This window comes from Patagioenas fasciata, chromosome Z (genome assembly GCF_037038585.1).
Source record: "Patagioenas fasciata isolate bPatFas1 chromosome Z, bPatFas1.hap1, whole genome shotgun sequence".
NCBI lineage: Eukaryota > Metazoa > Chordata > Aves > Columbiformes > Columbidae > Patagioenas > Patagioenas fasciata.
In genome coordinates, this window is record NC_092560.1 from 80,791,394 (window position 1) to 80,811,076 (window position 19,683).

General features: G+C 35.4%; 1 protein-coding gene across 1 annotated transcript in view; it reads right to left on the reverse strand.

Annotated features, from left to right (window-relative positions):
- Window positions 1–19,683, reverse strand: part of RIT2 (Ras like without CAAX 2) — a 180,994-nt gene that overhangs the window by 100,803 nt on the left and 60,508 nt on the right. Inside the window, exon 3 of the mRNA XM_065861039.2 lies at window positions 7,212–7,285. Within this exon, the coding sequence (XP_065717111.1) occupies window positions 7,212–7,285 (74 nt within the window). The remainder of the gene's footprint in view (window positions 1–7,211; window positions 7,286–19,683) is intronic.

Sequence of the window (19,683 nt, forward strand, 5' to 3'; positions counted from 1 at the left end):
ACTAATGGCCGGTCACCAACTGGTTTTAACTCCATTCACCACAACTCTTTGGACCCATTTTGGGCTATTTTTCTCAGCAAACAAGCCAAGATTTTAGTTCTAGAAATATCTTTTTGATATTAATTTTGTGGAAATTGGTACAGGTAGAAAACAGAACTCTGTCCACTGGAGTTCCTTGTCTCTTCACAGCTGCTTAGTAACAAGCAGTTTTATATATATAAACCTCTCTGAAATGGAATTCCTAGTGAGGTTATCTAGGACAGTTGCATATATAAAAAGAAATCAGGATGCATTTAAGTACATGGGCAGCTTCTACTGGAAGCAACTTCAAAGGACTTCAGTACCATTCAAAAATGGGGAAAAAAAAAAGGTATACAGTACTGTTTGTATTGCCAGAAGAAAAGACAAATTTACATAATGTGGAGGACCTAGATGAAGTATAACCACACAGGATGTGCTTATATAAGTGTGTTCCAAACAACAAACACTAGAACACACACATACACACACACACACACAAAGAGAGAAAAAAAGGAAAGTACTAGAAAGAAGAAAAAAGCATTTTGTTACATTTATCAGAATGTGCAATGAAATATTTTCTTTTAGATGTTCATATTCTATTTAGAAAGTTATTAATAAAACATCTGGCGGTATCATTGGCTTTTTATTTTTGGAAATTATTAACTATAGAAAGACAAAGAACAAAATGAAAGTATTTCAAGATTAAAAAGAAGAATATTTTGAAAAAGAAAATATAACACTGCAAAATATTCCTCCATCTTCAATGGAGGAATACCTTTCTGCAATGGAGCATTTACTTTACTGAAGTGTAATAGCAGTGAAGAGCAGGAAATCACTGTCGATAGACTTAATAAACCCCGATGCTCACCCTAAATGCCTGATCCCTGCAACACGTTATTGCACCTGTTTGTCAGAAAGATAAATGCAGAGCTAGAAATACAAACTGATGCATCCTTTATTGCACCATCATTCATTCATTGACAGGGACTGGAAAGAAAGTTGGGAATCTTAATTGCTTCTTGCCTGTTCTTGCTAGACTAATACACTCTCTTTTTGACAGTATGTTTCTGGATCTTTTTCCACTGTAGGCAAATAATATTTTGCCCATAATTTGAAGGATGTTGGAGTCAGGTCTGCAATTTAATCTATAATTTACTAGATTTTTTTTTTTTTTTAATTTCCATTCAATATCTGTGCCAAATAAATGCTTCTTCAAAATCTGACCATTCCTAAATAATATAACTTGATCATGGATGAGATTTTAGTTGTCCCTACAGAACAGCTTGTGTTGAGAATCTACCAAATTTTCTGCGCTATGTTTTGACTTTCTATGTGTGTCACCATCAGCCTGTGAAACAACATAAAAAATAAAATTAATGTTCTTCACTTAATACACTGTGTTAATGGTTGCTATTTAGTTCACTACCACTATGCTTTAAAAATAAATTGGATTTCATTTACACACTATAGTACCTAGCAGAAAGTACACTAAAATTATTTACCCCTTAAAAGAACATGTTGTAAAGGCCCATTAAAATATAATTACTACCAAAAACGTATTTTACATTTCCTTGAGATAAGATGCAGTAATGTAGTTTCAAATTTTACTTCCATTGATTTAGGATTAGAGCAACATGTTTAGATAATAAGCAGAAGGATCTGAGATAACAGCCCGAGTGAGTCATAGGACTATAGTGTTTGGTCTGAGAAAGAGTGTTTATCTGAAGGGCTCTTGGAAGTAATATGGTTCCTCTTCAAAGCTTGAAACATGGGGCAAAAATCATAGTCCTGGAGGCTGGCAGGGTAAACATGTCCTGTGATTTGCTAGCAATTTGAGAGATGGATTTCACTACAGAACGCACTGTTGTCAAGTTGAAAAGTGTCTGCTTGGGAATGAATTCATGTGCACACAGCCCCAGAAAGAGGAAAATCTCCCTGAAATGGCATGCCATCACACTTCAAGGCCTATTTTTCAAGTGTCTGGCTCACACCTGGGAAACATGCTAGTGAACTAAGTTTATCATAAAAAACCTCACATTTTAACAAGTAAAAATTAGTGCAATAATTTGAAATGTGCTGTCTCACTGACAGGTACAGAAATCCATTTTTCTGTGTCTGAAAACAAGTTTGTCTTTTTTACACAGGGTCACCTCAGATGCGTTTTTGGTGAAGGGAATGTTGTCTTATGCTCTTTTAACATTTGTCGTGAAGTTGGGTAATGTGTCATGAGAAGGAAAGCTGTGACAAGAATAAAATCTGTGTCAATCAACAGTTTATAAACACAACAGGAGAGATAACTGCTGTGTGTGCTTGAGTAGGAATTCAAACTGGACTACAGAAGTAGTAACATATTTTTAAATCAGAAAAGACAGTGATAAAGCATAAACGAGTGAACAGAAGGTTTCCCTGACTCTGTGTGGAGATTTTTTGTGTATGGTCAGTTTCTGAGAACATTTGTGAAGGGAACTTAACACGGAATAAGCGACTTGCTGTCTGAATGTCCTTTCATTTGCACTCGCAGTTTCCTGCAAATTAAACAGTTTACACCCATTTAAATCAAATATATGTAAAAGCAGATTAGACTTATGACACGTATGAAAAAAGGGAAATCCCAGAACTACCTCCATGCCAAAACCTCTCCCAGTCATAGGGGTCAGAGAGAGGAAAGCAGGTGAATTTCAAGGAAGAGTTACTCAAAAAATATGCTATGAATGTGGCTGAACAAGAAAGCTCAACCTACCTTTACAAATAATAGATTGTATTTGCAGATTTCCACATGCCAAATTGTAGCTAGCCTAGAGGGTTAAAACCTGACTAAATAAACTTCCTCCTGAAGCTCAATCTCACATTTATTCTGATGGTTTTGTTTGTTTGTGTGTTTGTTTTCATTTTTTTAAACAAATTATTATTATTATTAGCTTTTTTTGTTTTACTTTAATTGAAATGTAGGTACAGAAATAAAGCTATTGGTTTAAGAAAAGAACTTCTAGTCAGAGGAGGACCAAAGGTATCATTGATAACTTCTTCTAGAACCAAACATGAGACTAAGGTTACATGCCTTCTACATTCAGTTGTGCTATTGAAAAAGAAAACCTGTTTTAATTTTTTGTCCTTTCATGTATTGTTGTATGCCACGTTTTCAAGCTTTATGGTAGGAACTGCTCAAGTGACTGCAGTTTATGTCAGTTTGTCTGTGAACAGCTACATCAGCAATACCTGTTCTTGAAACTCTCTGAGGTAAATGTAACCTTATTCTGTCTGAAGTTGATTGTGGTGAGCAAAGACAGGCTGTCCTACTGGCAGGTGTAGCAGGTGGTGAAAAGTGGGACCGGTGATTTCAGTGAAGCAGAACTACTTACACCAGCCCTACATGCATTAAAATGTGCCTCTTGTATCTTCAGTGGAAAAAAAGTATTGGGAGAGCACTAGATAACAAATAATGATGTAGAAAATACATGTCCAGTGCTTGTGGAATGTCAGTCTGCTTCCTGCAATGGGAAATCTGTTGTCTTTAATGGTGCCTATGTATAAGCATGAGAATAAGAAAACCAATAACTAGGTGAGCAATATTAATAGTTAACTCATGTTTCTTATTTTCATTTTGTTAGAATGTTGTTTTAAATTCAGAAAGTTGAAAACCAGAAATGTATTTCTGAAGCATCATCTATGTTTTTGGTGCAGTAAATACGTATATATCAGTTAAAATATCAATTATTAATTTCCAGTTTCAGGTATGATATAGAATGTTAATTTTAGACACTGGATTTAAAAATTAAGAACTATATTAATTGTCGTTAAATACCAATATTTGGTCAGTGTTGAAATTTTCAATTAATGCAAAGGTATGGCAGAGAAAGGAAAAGCATGTTTGGCGAAACATGCTCTCTAGAACAACAGCAAAATACATTAACTTCAATCATTTTTTCTGTTGACTTCTGGTGTTTCCCAAATGGGGAAGAATTACAGTTTTAGCTCCTTGATCTTCCAGAGTGATTAAAGTCATTACTCAAGGTTGATGATGAAGTATTTATGACTGTGAGAATGCCACTACATGATTTAGAAGCTGTAACACCATCGCTGCTTTAACACAAAACCCAGCAAGATACCATCAGAACACATCATCAAAATAACTGGGTGCATTGAATTCTTACCCTGAGTCACCAAAGTCACAGTAACATTTCAGTCTGAACCTCAGTGAGAAAAATATCCAACTCCTTCTGAGGAAAGAGGCTTTTTTAGCTATGGACTTCAAGAGAGCTGGATTAGGTCTTGATTTTTCCTGGAGCTGCATAGTGCAGATAGTGAGGAAAGAAATTCAAAGACACCTGCAAAGACAAGCAGCTAAATCCAAGATACTTGGAATGGGAAGCTTCTGCAAAATGAAGGTGTAGGAATGTGGCAAGAGTTTCCTAGCACAGATACACTGAGACATGTTTCAGTGATTACAGTTTTCACTAGAAGAAGAAGAAAATCTAAAGAAGAGATTTTCTTGTATCAATTCTTGAAGTAGAAGAACTACACCCAGGCTGTACAACATCCTGGGCTGATGTATCTGCAGAGTGTGGTGCTGCTGCCGCAGGTGTCTGCTTCCTGTAAAATCTTTGTACCACATTTTATTACATGGTGACTACATGCCATGGGTCTCTAATATTATGGATATTTTGGTTCCTTATTGAAAAAAAAAACTTCAATTCTCCAGTCTTCCTCTAGTACTGTTCTCACCAGCTTTCACTGTGTGCATCATTCTGATTTCTTCTCTTATCTTACAACTGTTAGTTCTACTAGAATTCATAGTATGGGCTAATGTCCTCCTCCCAATTAAAAAAGAGGTATTGTTCTAGATTTTTAACATGATCAAAAATAAAGTATCATGAAGAAATTATACCACTTTGTGGGAAATTTTTCCTAGAAGGGAACATGTTTGGCAAAAGATGACCTTTCTTTAAATTAGAAAAGATAATTAAAAAAAAAAAAAAAACAAACAACGTTCAATAGAATTTATGTTTGTGCTCCTTTTTTTTTTTTTTTAATTTTAAAAGAAGCTGACACAAAATGAAATACCGTTTTAAAAATACTTTTTGTATTACTTAAAAAAAAGTGGGGTTTTGATTATGGTGGGGCTTAAGAAGAGAAGGAAAATCTCAGTATCTGATTCTTTTTATTTTTCTTTAATCAACCATACAAACTTTTGTGTTTCTAGTAACAAAAACAAATTGGAAAAAGTCAAAGTAGAAGAAATTATTCCTCTTTTTCAACACACTACTACCCAGCTCAGAATGAAAGCACACTCTCCATTTTTGTTTCATTCATCATCCATTCTTTGCTTTGATTTTAAGCTGTATTTTTTTTTTTCCACTTTGTGTAAATAATATTTGCATTACTGATGTAAATTTAGGATCAGGTAGCTCACCTTCTGTGCACAGGTCTGTGAACAGGAGCACAAAGCAAGAAGCTGTGTACCTACTGTACCCTCTTCTATAATTGGCAGAGTTTACCTTCTACACTCTCTGAGTCTCCACAGCACATTAGGAACACACCTGTGAAGATTAGTACATCCTGTACAGCACTTTGTTCCTCTTTCCATTAGCAAAAAGCTGGACACATAAACTCTGATTCATCATTTCAACTCAGAGTAAGAAAGTACTTTACTTTTAGCATTTTAATGCTACATCATGTGACTAAAGGAAGTTTAAGAGTAGAATGAAATAGTCGTAGACAATGAACTTTATTAAAGGACAACACAGGAGGTCCCTAACCCATAAAGCCTTAGAAGATAAACAACTGGAAATTTAATTTCCCTAATGATTGTGTAGTAATGATGATATAAGGCTGAAGTTACTAGTTTCAAACTTCCTGAGTGAGCAGAGGCTGTTGCTTCCACTTCTCCAAGAGAAGTAACAGATGTTTTCAGATATATTGAATAACAACTATGATGTTTCTTCTTTTCACCAGTCGAATCATTACTGAAGCTACGCTAGGACTATTATGTGTAAGAAAGTTCTTGTACCTGTTATAATAATAAATTCTAGATCAATTAAATTCACAGCTATGGAGACATGCCTTAAAAATGAAGCTTAAATTTTTTGAAAAAAAAAAAAGAACTTTCACAGAAGACTCTGCAACAAGTTACTGTTTAACTGCTGTGACTGTAAAATTTTGGGTCAAGGAAGGATAATTCAGGGCATCTTTTGATTCCTGAAATGGGGTTGAGTTCACTTTGAAATTGGCCTACATTTCATTCACATGTAAAACTCAGAACACAATCGCCCTGAACTACATTCGATTTATGTAACTTGATGCCATTTTAATTTCTGGCAGCAGACTGTACTTCCCACTTTTGCAGTGCCCAGTTAAGGTGCATTCAGACATTTGGGAAGCTGCGATCAAGGTTTCCAGGCTTATATATGTTATTGTTTGTATGTTTTAAGGATCTGCTCTCCTTACCAACTGACTCATTGCTGTACAAGGTGCACATACATTATCGAAACTCATGAACTACCAAAGCCTTCAAACACAACATGACGCATACCTCAGGAAAAAAATCAATCAGCTGAAACATTTTGATTAAACAACAAAAACATTTTTAGATGGAAAGGGAATGAACTGAATCAGCTAGAATAAATTACTGTATTTGACTGCTTATTTTGCCTTACTGTATGTGAAACTTAATTTTCTGACTGGTGCTTACACATGCACATACACATTATATATTATACTTCGTGTTACTTTTAGCATTAAGACATTTTCCTTATGGGTGAGCACCTGATGTCTAAATATAATGTGGCAAGGAGAAAAATGGTAACAAAATACTTGATCTACAAGTAAACCAAAAGATTCTTGTAATATATAGAAAAGCAGAAACAATAAAGACATAAAACAAACCAATGAAAGTATTTATTTATTCCATGATTGTGATAGATATTTCTACATAAAAGAGAAAAAACAAACAATTTTTTTTTTCTTCCACTCAAGTAAATTAATCTGTCTCTTCTGGTCAAATTTTAAACTTTTGCTATACCACTGAAATACTCCTTTAATCTTTTCCTTTGTTAATTTCTCAATGTTATTCTGCCACTGCTTCCTTTATGTTTGAATAGGAAGCTTGGTTCTAGCTCTGTGACCCTTATATCGAAGGTTAAAATCTTTGTTTTTATCTCTGATTGAATGGTTCACATTGGGAAACTACTCACCTGCCCAGCAGTGTCTAGAATGTCCAAATAGGCTGGTTCATCATCAATTCGGACTTGAGTTTTGTAGGCATCCTCTGAAAAACACAGTGGAGTACAGTTAAGCATAAGAGTGGCTCAGAAAATGGAAAATGAAATAGCTTTTCTAATTTGGAGCAGACTTTTCAAAAGCTCTCCAGTCTGACCTAACTTTGCTTTCTTTCAAGTCAAAAAGACCTTTTTTTTTAAATCCTACCATTGCTGCAAAGCATTAGCAACAGGGAGTAATCTAGTCTTTTCTATTACACTACCACAAAATATTAAAGAAATTTTACCTCTCTTTAAAAGGATAGCACAGACCACAGGTGGTGTTTAAGTCACAAAGCTTCAGACGTGTTGTGCTGGTGCTATGCAGCAGGGTGATTTTTACTTAACACAATCACACTTCCTCAGAGCTTTTACAGAAAGTAGTTTCAAGCTAAAAATTGTCTAAATTGCTGGGAAATTCTCCCTGTGGCTGAATGGGGGCTTCTGGCTCACGTATGTCAGAGCAATTAATTATACTTCTGTATATGTCTGGAGAGGATGCAAATGGATTTTTTAAAACAAATTCTGTAATCAGTGTCCTCACACTCATCATGGTTGGCAGTGGAGGAGGAAAAACCTATGCTTGGTGAACTGTTCCCTTAGTTCATGATTTTGTCAAGCTAAATTTGGAAGGAGAAAAACAGAAGAGGTGAATTACTATTTGCATAAGTTGTTTTCTTCATATTTCGGTTTTATTCCTCTCTCAACGTTTGTACTTTCTTCCTGAGGTTAAATAGAGCTCAGATATGAGGCCTTCTTTGTACTTGAAATGGTCTTGGAAATTATCTGCATTCTTTAATTGAACAATAATGCACAGCAGCCTGAGTGGTTTTGGTGACTGATACTGTGCTTTGGCTGTGCATTGAGGCGTGAAGACAAGACAAGTGCATTTAATGCATCTGAGAAGTGTCATTAATCATGCTGAGTATACGGCTAGACTCAATCCTGCAAACCTTGGCTGCTAGGGACTCTCAAGACTAGACTTTCAGTAACTATTGATATAATACTTGGATTACAGTATGGGACATTGGAGGTAGCTGGAATTCCCAGGACATTCCAGTTTGTGCCTAATTATATATCTTGCATCATATGACACTTTATAAAAGCATGTAAAAACCTGCTTTCTACCTACACAAAGGAAAAACTTACACATTCACATATGAAGGATTCTGGATGACCTCAACTCAGCCTGCTCCTGCACGGTCAGTGGAAAGCTATCTTTAGTGACATACTCACATACAGTACTTTCCATGATTTTCCTGCTTCTTTTAGGCCTCAGTTCAGCAAATTACTTAGGCACAGTTCTTGCTTTATATAAATACCTAATCCCATTGATATAAGTATGACCCAGAGCCTTAATTAATTGTACAATATGTTACCTCACTGAGAAAACCAGAGCAATCCGATCAGCATGTGTTTCAGTCAATAGATCTCTTTTTAGGGGCTGTTGAATAAAAAATTCTGTTCCAAAGAGGGACTGTGTAGGGTGAATTAGGCTACTTGCAGTTTAAGTGATCTATTATGGCATGACAGTGATATGTGCAGTACATTTTTTTTTTCTTTTTAAAATATTATTTCTTAACTAAAAATGAAAACAAAAGATGAAAATATGTAAAATCAAATACGCTATTTCCTTCTTATGAACTCTATTCATACTATAAAGTATTACAAATATACTCCCATGTGGGTGAGTGCCTTCTTGCATCACATTCATACATGCATAAAGAACATACAACTTGCACACATTTAGCTTCCGCTCTTGGCTCTGCAGCTGGATTCTCTAAAGCCAATATGCTGTGGTCCTATTTCACTCTTCACTTAGATCGATGTGAGCTTTAGTGCAATAGCTTTAAAACAGTCAATGCAGAGAGACATTTGCATACTCAAATTAAACTCAGATAAAAATGAAGCCAGAACCTCAATAAATCCTCTCTTATTTAAAGGAAATGAATTAGGAGTTCAGAGTTAGTTACAACTAAATGACCCACTGGCCTCTGAATATAACTGGTAGCTTTCAGAAAGTAAATATAAAATATATACATCTACTACCCTGCTGAGCTGCTCCAGGTGTGGCCCGACAACATGCCAATTTAATCAGTGAAGTTTCAACTGTTAAAAGCTGGAGCAAGACTATGTTTATAATCTTTTTACCTTGCAAAGATAACACTGAACATAGAAACCCACTATATTATTTTCATTTATTTTGTTTTCTCAAACTACTAGCCTTAAAAGACTTTGCAAAGTGCCAGAACCACTGTCCTGTTTTCATTCTTAATATGTGCTTGCATCTTCTGTTTGTAGTAGTGAAACATATTCTGTTGAGCATTGCCCAAGTACATGAATCTAAATGGTTTGTTAGGTAATTGTATTTTGAAGAGGTGTTGTTTCTTTTTTTTTTTTTTTTTTTCCTCACTTGAAGGATTTACTTTTGCCCCAAAAAATGGGGACATGAAACAGGAAGGAGATATGACTTCCCTTTGTAATATTCTCTCTCTGCATATGTGTAGAAGGCAGGATGGTACAGGTGATTTACAAAAGCTTAAAAATAGCCTAAGCTGCAGTGTGATTAGCAGGGGTATTTTCAAACTGTGTTTGAATGGAAAATAGATGAGATGTTTAACTTCACTTTTCTTATAGCACTCTCTTAAGAAGAAGTCCCAAAGCCCACATTTGTCAAGGGCATCCCTGTCTCGTGCTGACACCCTCATACCGCAGATCAGATCATAACACCCACTTATGATCTATCAGCTTCTTGGTACTCAAATACAACCAGCCTTTTGAGAGGCACTTTCTCTTAATCTGCCCTGTGTCTCTAGTCTCCTGGGGTGCTAGGGCAATGAATTTGTCTGGGACAGGAGTTAGAAGGACAAATTACATTAAAATGCATAAATTACATAAATTAAAATCTGTGCTTCCCACCTCATGTTGTATGGGACAAGAAGACAAGCTGAGAGTGGAAGAGTTGGTCTATAATTAATACTTTCATACAGGGATTTTGCCTCAGGAAGTAGTGAAAATAGAGCATAGTGAGGGATTACATAGATAAACATCTTTATTTGACTCAGTACAATACAAGAGGGTGCAGACACAAACCAGAAAAGAAACAACCTCCCAGAGATCAAGAGTTGGTTATGCATTTGTGTTGGAACCAGTTAACATAATTTTCTTTTATTAGTAGCTAAAATGCTAAGCAGAAACCCTGGAGTCTTTGCATGCTACCTAAATTATTTAAAAAAAGACTACCATGTGGCTAGCCTTTATGACTCAGGCAACACTGTACACACTGTGCTCACATTAATGAAACAAACTCTGAGATCTGAGAGGAACATGCTACTTACAAGTAGAGAGAGAGAAACAGAAGTGAACATGTTCCTCTGAAATAGCATCTCAATGTATGTAAAATCGAGAAAGAAATTCTTCATAAGGAGCACTAGAAAACTCATTGTCTAATCTCCTCTGTTTAAAAAATAGTCACATTATTAAAAATGCTGTCTTGTATATTACACTACTTACAGTGTTTGAGTGCATTACTTTTTCTTTCATCTAATTAATTTATAATACTAACATAATGGTCCATTTAAAGTTAATTGGGAGCTTCTAAGCCACATGTGTCTGAATTTAGCATCCTCTAGTTCTATGGACTGATATTTTTTAAAAGATCAAACTCCAAATGCCATTTCAGTAAAGCATTAAAATAAGGTACAAAAAAAGAGAAGAGAATAATAATCAGTCATCAGACAGTATATCAGCAATATTTCCTATATCAAGTTCAATATCATTCATTTTCTCTGAGGCTAACTGTCAGGTCCCACCTTTTGCTTTAGGTAAAATGCAGCAGAAAGATCAGTTATTGTAAGAACAAATTGTGAATGGAGTTTATTGATATTTCTGTGAGGTATAACCAGGATTCAAATACTGACTGCAGGAATGAACATTTTGTAGGTACCAAATAGAAAAAATAAATAAACAACCTGAATCCTTACAACCTGTATAACACATGAATATATTAACTGGATAGTTAAAGCATTCAGTATTTTTTTTTTTTTTTTAATATATAAAAGATGAGTTCCTTTAAGAATTTTATTTCCTACAAGTATTGAAAGAAAAGCAAAACAGATACAAACTTCAATTATACTACTTGGATTGAATCTTGAATTCTTACTGACCGTTTACTGTTTTCTAGGGTAGGGAAAAAAAATATCAGAGCTGTAATTGTTCTCTGAACAGCATCTGTTCTTTTTTTATTATTAATTGTTTCCTCCTTCACTGAATATCTTCTTTAAACCAAGAAAAAATACTTTGCAGAAGGCACTTTTATTCTTTTTTTTTTTAATTATTTGATTGTCCTTTGCAATATTATTGTTAAGTCTCTTGTTATCTGTTTTTGGCGCTTTGTTTGTTTGTTTGTTTGTTTGTTTGTTTGTTTTCTTTTCTTTGTAAATTGAATACTACTTCTTTTCTCAGCTTTCCTATTCTGGAGGCAGAATTACAATAATTAATGCAAGGCCGTGTTGCAATCAGCTATCTTAGCACTAGAGAAGCTATATGCATAAAAAATATATCAAAGCACTTTTTCAGCGATGAGCAGGTAACTGCTTCATGACAAATAGATTTGGATGGTGTACAATTTAAAAGGGAATTGTAATGGGCTTTTCATCTGCATTACAGACATGTTGCAGTCCCTGAAATATAGGTCAGCTGTTTCTGCCTTCCATTTGTTAATTCTGCATATATTCTTTCCAGATAAGTATTCTGCTTTCTTCTTTGTCTTATACACAATAAACTGTAGTTAAACCAAATCAGATTCTCACATATATAGATGAGCCTAAATATATTTAATTTGGATAAGGTGGTACCATGCCAACGAAAGTCCAAGCTCAGTCAGCCACACATGGGGTTCTACCTCATGTTCTCCCTGTGTGTCAAAAAGACAGCAGGAGACCCAGCTCTTGGTGTACTTAGATTATCTGATACATACACATTTTAATCCAGAAATGCTCATTAATATAGCATAATCTTGAATCTTTGGCTGGATGAGTGCTCTTTCTATTTACAAGTAATTTTTAAATAAAAAGAGAGTGGATGGACAGGCTTAAACCACTGTACCAACTTCTACACTTAAGCTCCTTGTATTCAAGATAATAATATGCATGTCATAGGAATTGTCCATCAAAATACATTGGTCTTATGATTTCCCCTAGCTTATAATTATTTTCCTGGAGTGTGAGTATTTTGTAATTTAGGTGAGCATTGCTATCAGCATTTTGCAGAAAAGGACACCAGTTCACTGAGGTTGCCTTCTTATGAGCTATGCACACATGATAAGCAATGAATAGCTTAGAATAGTGAAACTGACAGATTTGATTGCCCTGTATTCTGTAAATACTCAGATGGGCAGCAGTATCTTTTAAAATAAGGCAAGTAGGAAAATTAATACTAGATAAATAGCTAGGATACTTAAGTATCCCATTTTCAGTTCTGCCTAGTGTTACATAATTCTACATTTTACCAGCAATTAAGAATACTTTTTATTATCAGTTTCCCCATGCTTCTGCTTTTTATTTCTCAACATTCAGTTGTGTTTGCCATTATGATTCATTTGTTTAGCTTTCTCAGGTTTTTGTCAGATCTTTCAGGTTTGCTCAGTTGCTTGCTCCTGTCTATACAAATTATGGCAACAGACAACATCATTCCACACAGAATGATCTTGCTAATGGTTTGCTGAAAAGAGGAAAAGTGACCCTGCTTTTCCAAACTCACAGATTTGGACTCCTTCTTCAGTAACTGCACACTTCAAACATCTCTGCTGTTTCTATGAAAGAACAGCAGGAAAGTAGAGCAGTATTTAAAGCAGATAGTATCTCTCTGCTAGCCTTATTCTTATAAAAAGGCTATAGCTTAGGCCTTGAAAAAATTAAAATTATCTGAGAAAAAGCAAAGCATTAATCATGTTAAGTGCTTATTGTAAAAGGAAATCATATATTTATTCATTATATACTCAGTCGCATGGTGAGAAACACAACACTTTCTATCTTTGAGTTTTCATTTCAGCATTCAAATTATCATAACCATATTTTCAGATAAGATATTAAACCGAGGTCTTTGCCATATACATCTTCGGAAAAGATCCTATAATGTTGTTTCCAAATGGCTTTGCTAAATTCAAGTGCATATTACTGCTGTACATTCCCACTCTCCTTACTAATTTCAACTGAAGATGCAATTTTTCGTTTCCTTCATTTGGCCATTCTTTAGCATTATGACATATTCTTAACTAAATACTATGATCTGTTTTAGAGGTTCCTGTATTTCCAGTGGCACATAAAAGCAAACCACTCAGTGTTTATAAGATAGTTTACTGTTTCAGGAATAAAAATGTGAATAGAATTACAAGGTACTTCTGTAAGCCTGAAAATGAAAGAGCAGAACACTTCATACCTTTTAGTTGATTTTGTCCTGAAATTAGCAGTGCTAATAACTTCAGTGAAAAGTAGTATCATAACTAGAGTACACCCAGATCCTCAAATAAACCTCTGCACTTGATCCTGCTATCATCAATGAAAAATGATGCCTAAATACGAGGTAGCTGACAGAGCCTAAGCTACCTGTTGAGCAACGAGAATCATTGCAGTGTAATAAATATTTGAGTTTAGGCCCACTAAGTCTGACTATTGGTTATAAGTAGTCTTTTACTGAGTCATTGTCATACTCTGGTCTATCTCCATTAAATTAGGCTTTGCCTGCCATTGGCCGTGCTCCATCTGGTTACAACAAAATAACTAAAAACCTCCTCAGACTAATGCATATTCTGTTTGGTTATCTCTCACTTCACTGCAGTACTCCTCTTTTAATGCCATTATGTATTTATCTTAAAACAGCTGCTCTCAAATCAAGTTTCTCCCTCTTGTTGGGCTGCCTGATGTTTCAGATCTGTGCTCTGCAGGGCAAGACTGATAACATACAGCTGCTGAAGGAGCCTGATTGATTTTTAGCATTGGGTACTACACAGTAGATTTCTCAGTGACCTGAAATGCACTCGGTGTCTTCCAAGTTGGGAAATGGGTTATCCATTATACTTTCTGTCTTCTTTTTTTTCTCGTCTTTTTCTTTTATTTATTTATTTATATTTTTCCACCCCTCAGTTGTACCTATAGATATGTACAAGCACCTCTTCTTCAATGTCAGGTTGCAGTTTCATTACTGTGCTACCCTTTCATTCTCTGCTGAAAAACAGGGGAAGCAAAAGTAACTTAATCTCACTTAGTCTGTGGTAGGCACAAAAAACAAGTGTCATCTGTTCTGTAAAAGGTTTTGTGCTAACAGAAACCTGAGTGAATTGAATTTTGTGTCAGATAATCTGGTTTCTCTTCTCCCTTCAGGTCATCATTATCAGTATGTTTACTAAATAAACAGTTGCAAAAGGAGACAGTGGTCTGGGCAGCTTTCAAGAACCGAGATTAAGAGTGATTTTCTTGCACTAAGTGTTGCATAGGAGAGGTTTTCAGCTATATAGCATCATCAAGGAGAAAAAGTCCAGTAAATTCAAGGTAATATATCCACTTTCAGGCAAAGAAGGTAAAAAATGTATGATCAACATGGCCAGCAAAGCAAACTCACTGCTACACTCTCTGCTTGTACAGCACCTTGCACTCTGTCAGATCGTTGTCATCAGGACTTGAAGATCTTTATATGGTGCCAATAACTCGTAATAGTATATGTGAACATAAGACATTCAGTCTGCATTCATGGTAGCAAATTCTCCACAGTAACCAATCAAAGCCACTCACCGCTTATAAAAATACCGACTACAAGAAACACCTTCTCCACTGCTCCTTGCCCTCCGGACAGTGAATGTTTTCATGCTCTTGACTTGGATGCATCACAGTTCTTGTGCTTCTGTTCCAACTCAATATTCTGATGCAACATGTCAACAGATCTTTCTACACCAAATATTGGTATTTTTCCATTCCCGTGAGGTGCTTCATTATAAGATTAGACATATACATATATACATGGTTTTATGTGTTTGTTCATTGGTATGTATGTACCTATATATAAAATCACAGAGACACATATAAGACTGAGAGTATCTGAATGTACAAGAGAACATCATAAATTAATCCTTATGTGGAACACTTGAAATGTGTAAAATTACTTCCTTTAAAAAAAAAAAAAAGGACCAGGAGCAGAGTGAAAATTCAACAATGGGTTAGTTTTATATTACTACACTATATATTAATTTATTTTCTAGTTTCCTCCTTAAAATCTAATTATTAATAAATGTAAAATATGTGTTCAGAAGAGCCCATGAAAAACAGGATCATTACAGAGTTCTGATAAAAAATAATAAATAATAATATACAATAATAAATGAAATAATAAAATAAAATATAAATATAAATATAATAAAACAATGATAAGTAAAAAATAAGAAAAATAATAAGAAAGAAAATAATAATAATGAAATTCATATAACCAAGATGAAATCTAGAAGACAATGTGCCTATCTTCCTTATTTCCCATAGGCATGTGGATGGAGAAGCTGATTCCATTCCTACATAACATATTGTGAAATGTTAGATTCTCCTGGTTGTAGTGTAGCTCACCTCCTGTAATTGATGGGCTGCTGCAGAGAGGCTGGGGGACAGCAGAGATTTGGATAAAAGACCGACAAACTCTATCTGAATAATTTGGCCCAGTGAGGTAACTATCAGTCATGATGCAAATGCTGTTATCAACAAAGCCGACATGATTTTAACCTGAAAGCACACACAGACATGCCTAAATCTGTATATGCAGTTACACAGGATATATCTTGCTGCCCAGAAAACTCACTCAGCTGTTCTACAGACGGTCCTTCAAACAGGATAAATTTTGCTTATGAAGTGTCCCATACATGTGAATAAGACTATTTAACTGACAGATATTTTTCTCAGAAGCAGTTCTTAAAGAGAAAATAGCATTTCTTACAAATGTTAGCATTTTTGCAAATCAAGTCTAAAGATAATTGAAGCAAACCTTTGCTGTAGCATTTGTTTTCCTGCTAGAAACCACTTGCAATATAGATAATGCTACTAATATGTAATAAAGGCATATCATTACTTTCTCTGCTTCCAGAAAAATGTCATTTGCTTCGAAGATGTACATGAACAAAGTGAACAAAGTACTCTTGTTTAATCAAAACATGATAATTAACAGGAGTCCGAGTACCCTTATCTTGGGGAACAAGAATAGCAGGTAGCAATTTCACCACTCTTTCAAGTCTGTGATTGTGCTACTGAGTGGGAGGATCTGACAGCTACAAAGTCACTTGTCATTTCAGGGGGAGTAATTAACAAGTTGACTACATCTATGTGGCTTTTAGCATGGGTGATGCCTCAGATTTAGTAAGGTGTAGATGGCTGTTGGCTTCCATGAAAGAAAGGTTAATGGAGGCATTTGTTGTGTGATGTATTTTGAATCGAGCATGATAAATCATCCGCCTCTAGGAAACCACAGAATAAGTGTCCCTTCCAAGTTCGAAAATCATGTAAGTAATATTTTTACAAATCAAAAGATGCAGGGTGACTCTCTCCTTCTAAGTCCATGATCCTAGTTGTAATTATCATCACTGGTTGTGATACCACTGGGCTAAAGACACAGTGACTTGTGTGTTCATTCCAACTTCAGTTACCTAATTTCCAAGAATTTATATCTCCTTAGTTGCCACATAACTTAACATTCCACCCCACTTTACTTCTAAGATTCTAGGCTTTCTTTATATTATTTCACATTTGACGACATTTTTCATCTGACTAACTTCAGGTGCAGATGATAGGGCGAGATGAATCATGCTCTGGAACTTCAGTACAGTTATTATTAATTAGAAACCACAACCCGTACGTGACTACATTGTGGTTTATAGTTCTGTATAAACTTAAATTCTCTTCTGCATTATTAGCCATATGAACACACTCAAACTCAGTCAGAATCTGGAAAGAGATTTATTTCCCAGATTCAGAGTGCTTCAATCCAATGAAAGTATGTATATGAAACTCTATTAAAAAAAAAACTACAGTAGCTAAGAACCAAAGGAGATGTTGTCCCAATTTTCTGTGACAGGTCAACATTTGGAGTATCATTATTGGGCTGAAGGGAGGACAGAAGAACTCAGCTCCAACAGTAAGCTCTTCTGAGATAAGAAAGAGGACCCTTCAACTCCTTTTACCATGTCAGTTTACTAGAAAGATCAATTAGAGATTTGGTGAATCAAAGCAGAGGGAAGTGAGAATTGTTGGATTCATTCAAATCAGAAGAACCAATCACTGAGATAGAGGCCTTCCGCCTGTATGAAGCTGATATGAAAAAAAAAGTCCATCTAATCCATTTTTCTCTTGAAGAATGACCAAGAGCCCAAGGAATCTCACACAATAATTTTTGCTTGGCATATTTTCTCAGCTTGCAGTTATTCGCACCCTAGAGGTCCTTCACAGGCAGAAGGAGAATCTTCGCCTTTAACAGCCCCTGGTGGATATTTTCCCCTTCAGTAGTTTACCCAAATGGTTTTGAATCCATCTACATTTTTGGTACAGGTATTTATCGCTATTCTTTTTGATAAGAGGGATCAATTTGGGAAGGAATTTTGGCTCATGGGCTGGTGTCTGAGAATGACTCTGCATGTGATAGTTGACTTGATCATAATATCTTGCCTGCCCCAGAAATTAAGGGATCTTTTTTCTCCTCTTTCGTTCCCACTTATACTCCCATTTCCACATATGTTGTTCTACATTATCCTTTTTGCCACTTTTTGAGCTTGGAGAATTGTTTTTACTGAAGTGATTAATCTCACTAACCTGGTAGACAGCTATGCTGTGTTGGGGTGGTTTAGTTTTCTTCTGGACTACTGTTGAATCTGCCTGAAAAAAATATCAATGGCTGAAGGGAATCTGCTAGCATAGCTGTTGTCTTAAGTTTTCTAAGTGCATGAGTGATAGACACAGACAGACAACTGTATTTCCAAGACTAAATTGCAAGCCTAAATGCTCTTCAAGGTGTTCTGATTAACCTCTGAGCAACTGTTTGATGAAATAAGGGAGGAAATGACAACTGTACGAACAGCCCTCTGAGCCATCTACTCCTAGAAAGACCCAGGCTGCATTTGCTTGTCTGCTATTGTTTATATCAGAGATATTAACAAAGGAAAATTACTATTTTAAGCATTGTTTCCTAAGTCTCTGAAAATGCTAAGTGACAGCAAGCTGTCACCTGGTGTAAAGAACCCTCAAATAATTGCATGATGAGTTGCATTTGTAAAATAAAAACCATGGATGTGACAAAACAGTAGTAGAAATTAAATGTGTGTCCAGGATTTTAGAAGTGATTCATCCTGAATACAACAGTGAAATGTAATTGGTTGCATTGGTTATTTGTTACATGAAGTATGCAAACCATTTAGGACTGAATAATTGGTTTATCAAAGCAAAGTCTGAAAAAATAAAGTGTAACAATAGAGCTAAAGATCATGTATCTGAGTAACACAGTACATTTAGAATGGAGTCACACTCTTACATTAATTGTGAAAAATACTGAAGTACTCAACAGAGGAAGGTGTGAAGAATCAAAGCTCATCTTGAGGTGAGAGTGCATCTAAGTTCTACATAGCTCAGACTGAAATGCTGATAGATAATTCAACTAACAATTCAACTGCTTCTTGTGGTTTAACCCAGCTGTTAACCAGGACCAGACAGCTGTTTGCCACCTTCCACCAACTGAGATGGGAGAGAGGATCAGAAAGTTATAACAAAACCAAAAAACAAGCAAAAGAACAACAACAGTAACCAAAACACAATTCATGGGTTGAGATAAGAACAGTTTAATAGGACAACAAAGGAAGGAAAAAATAAATATATAAAACAAGTGATGCACAATGCAGTTGCTTACCACCTGTGAGTTTGCTCTCCAGCAGCGGTATTTGACCGCAACCAGCTCCAGTTTGTATATTGAGCATGATGTCATATGGGAAGGAACACCTCTTTGTCCAGCTCAGGTCAGTTTTCCTAGCTGTGCTTTCTACCAGCTTCTTGTGCATCTGATAGAGCATGGGAAGCTGAAAACTCCTTGACTACACAGCAACAACCAAAACATCAGTGTGTTATCTAACATTTTTCCCATACTAAATCCCAAACACAACACTATACCAGCTATTGGAAAGACAATTAATGCTATCTAAACCAAAATCATGACACTGCTCTTCAGAGGGAAACTGACATATTTTTAAAATTTCTTTCCAGGAGAAATGGATTAAAATAAAAAAATCAACTTTTTTTTTTTTTTTTTTTTTTTTTTTTTTTAATAACTAAGAGAAATATGTGTTATGGTTTTCCAATCTCCATTCTGCATGGCTTCAAATAATTTCTATTTCTCTTCATGA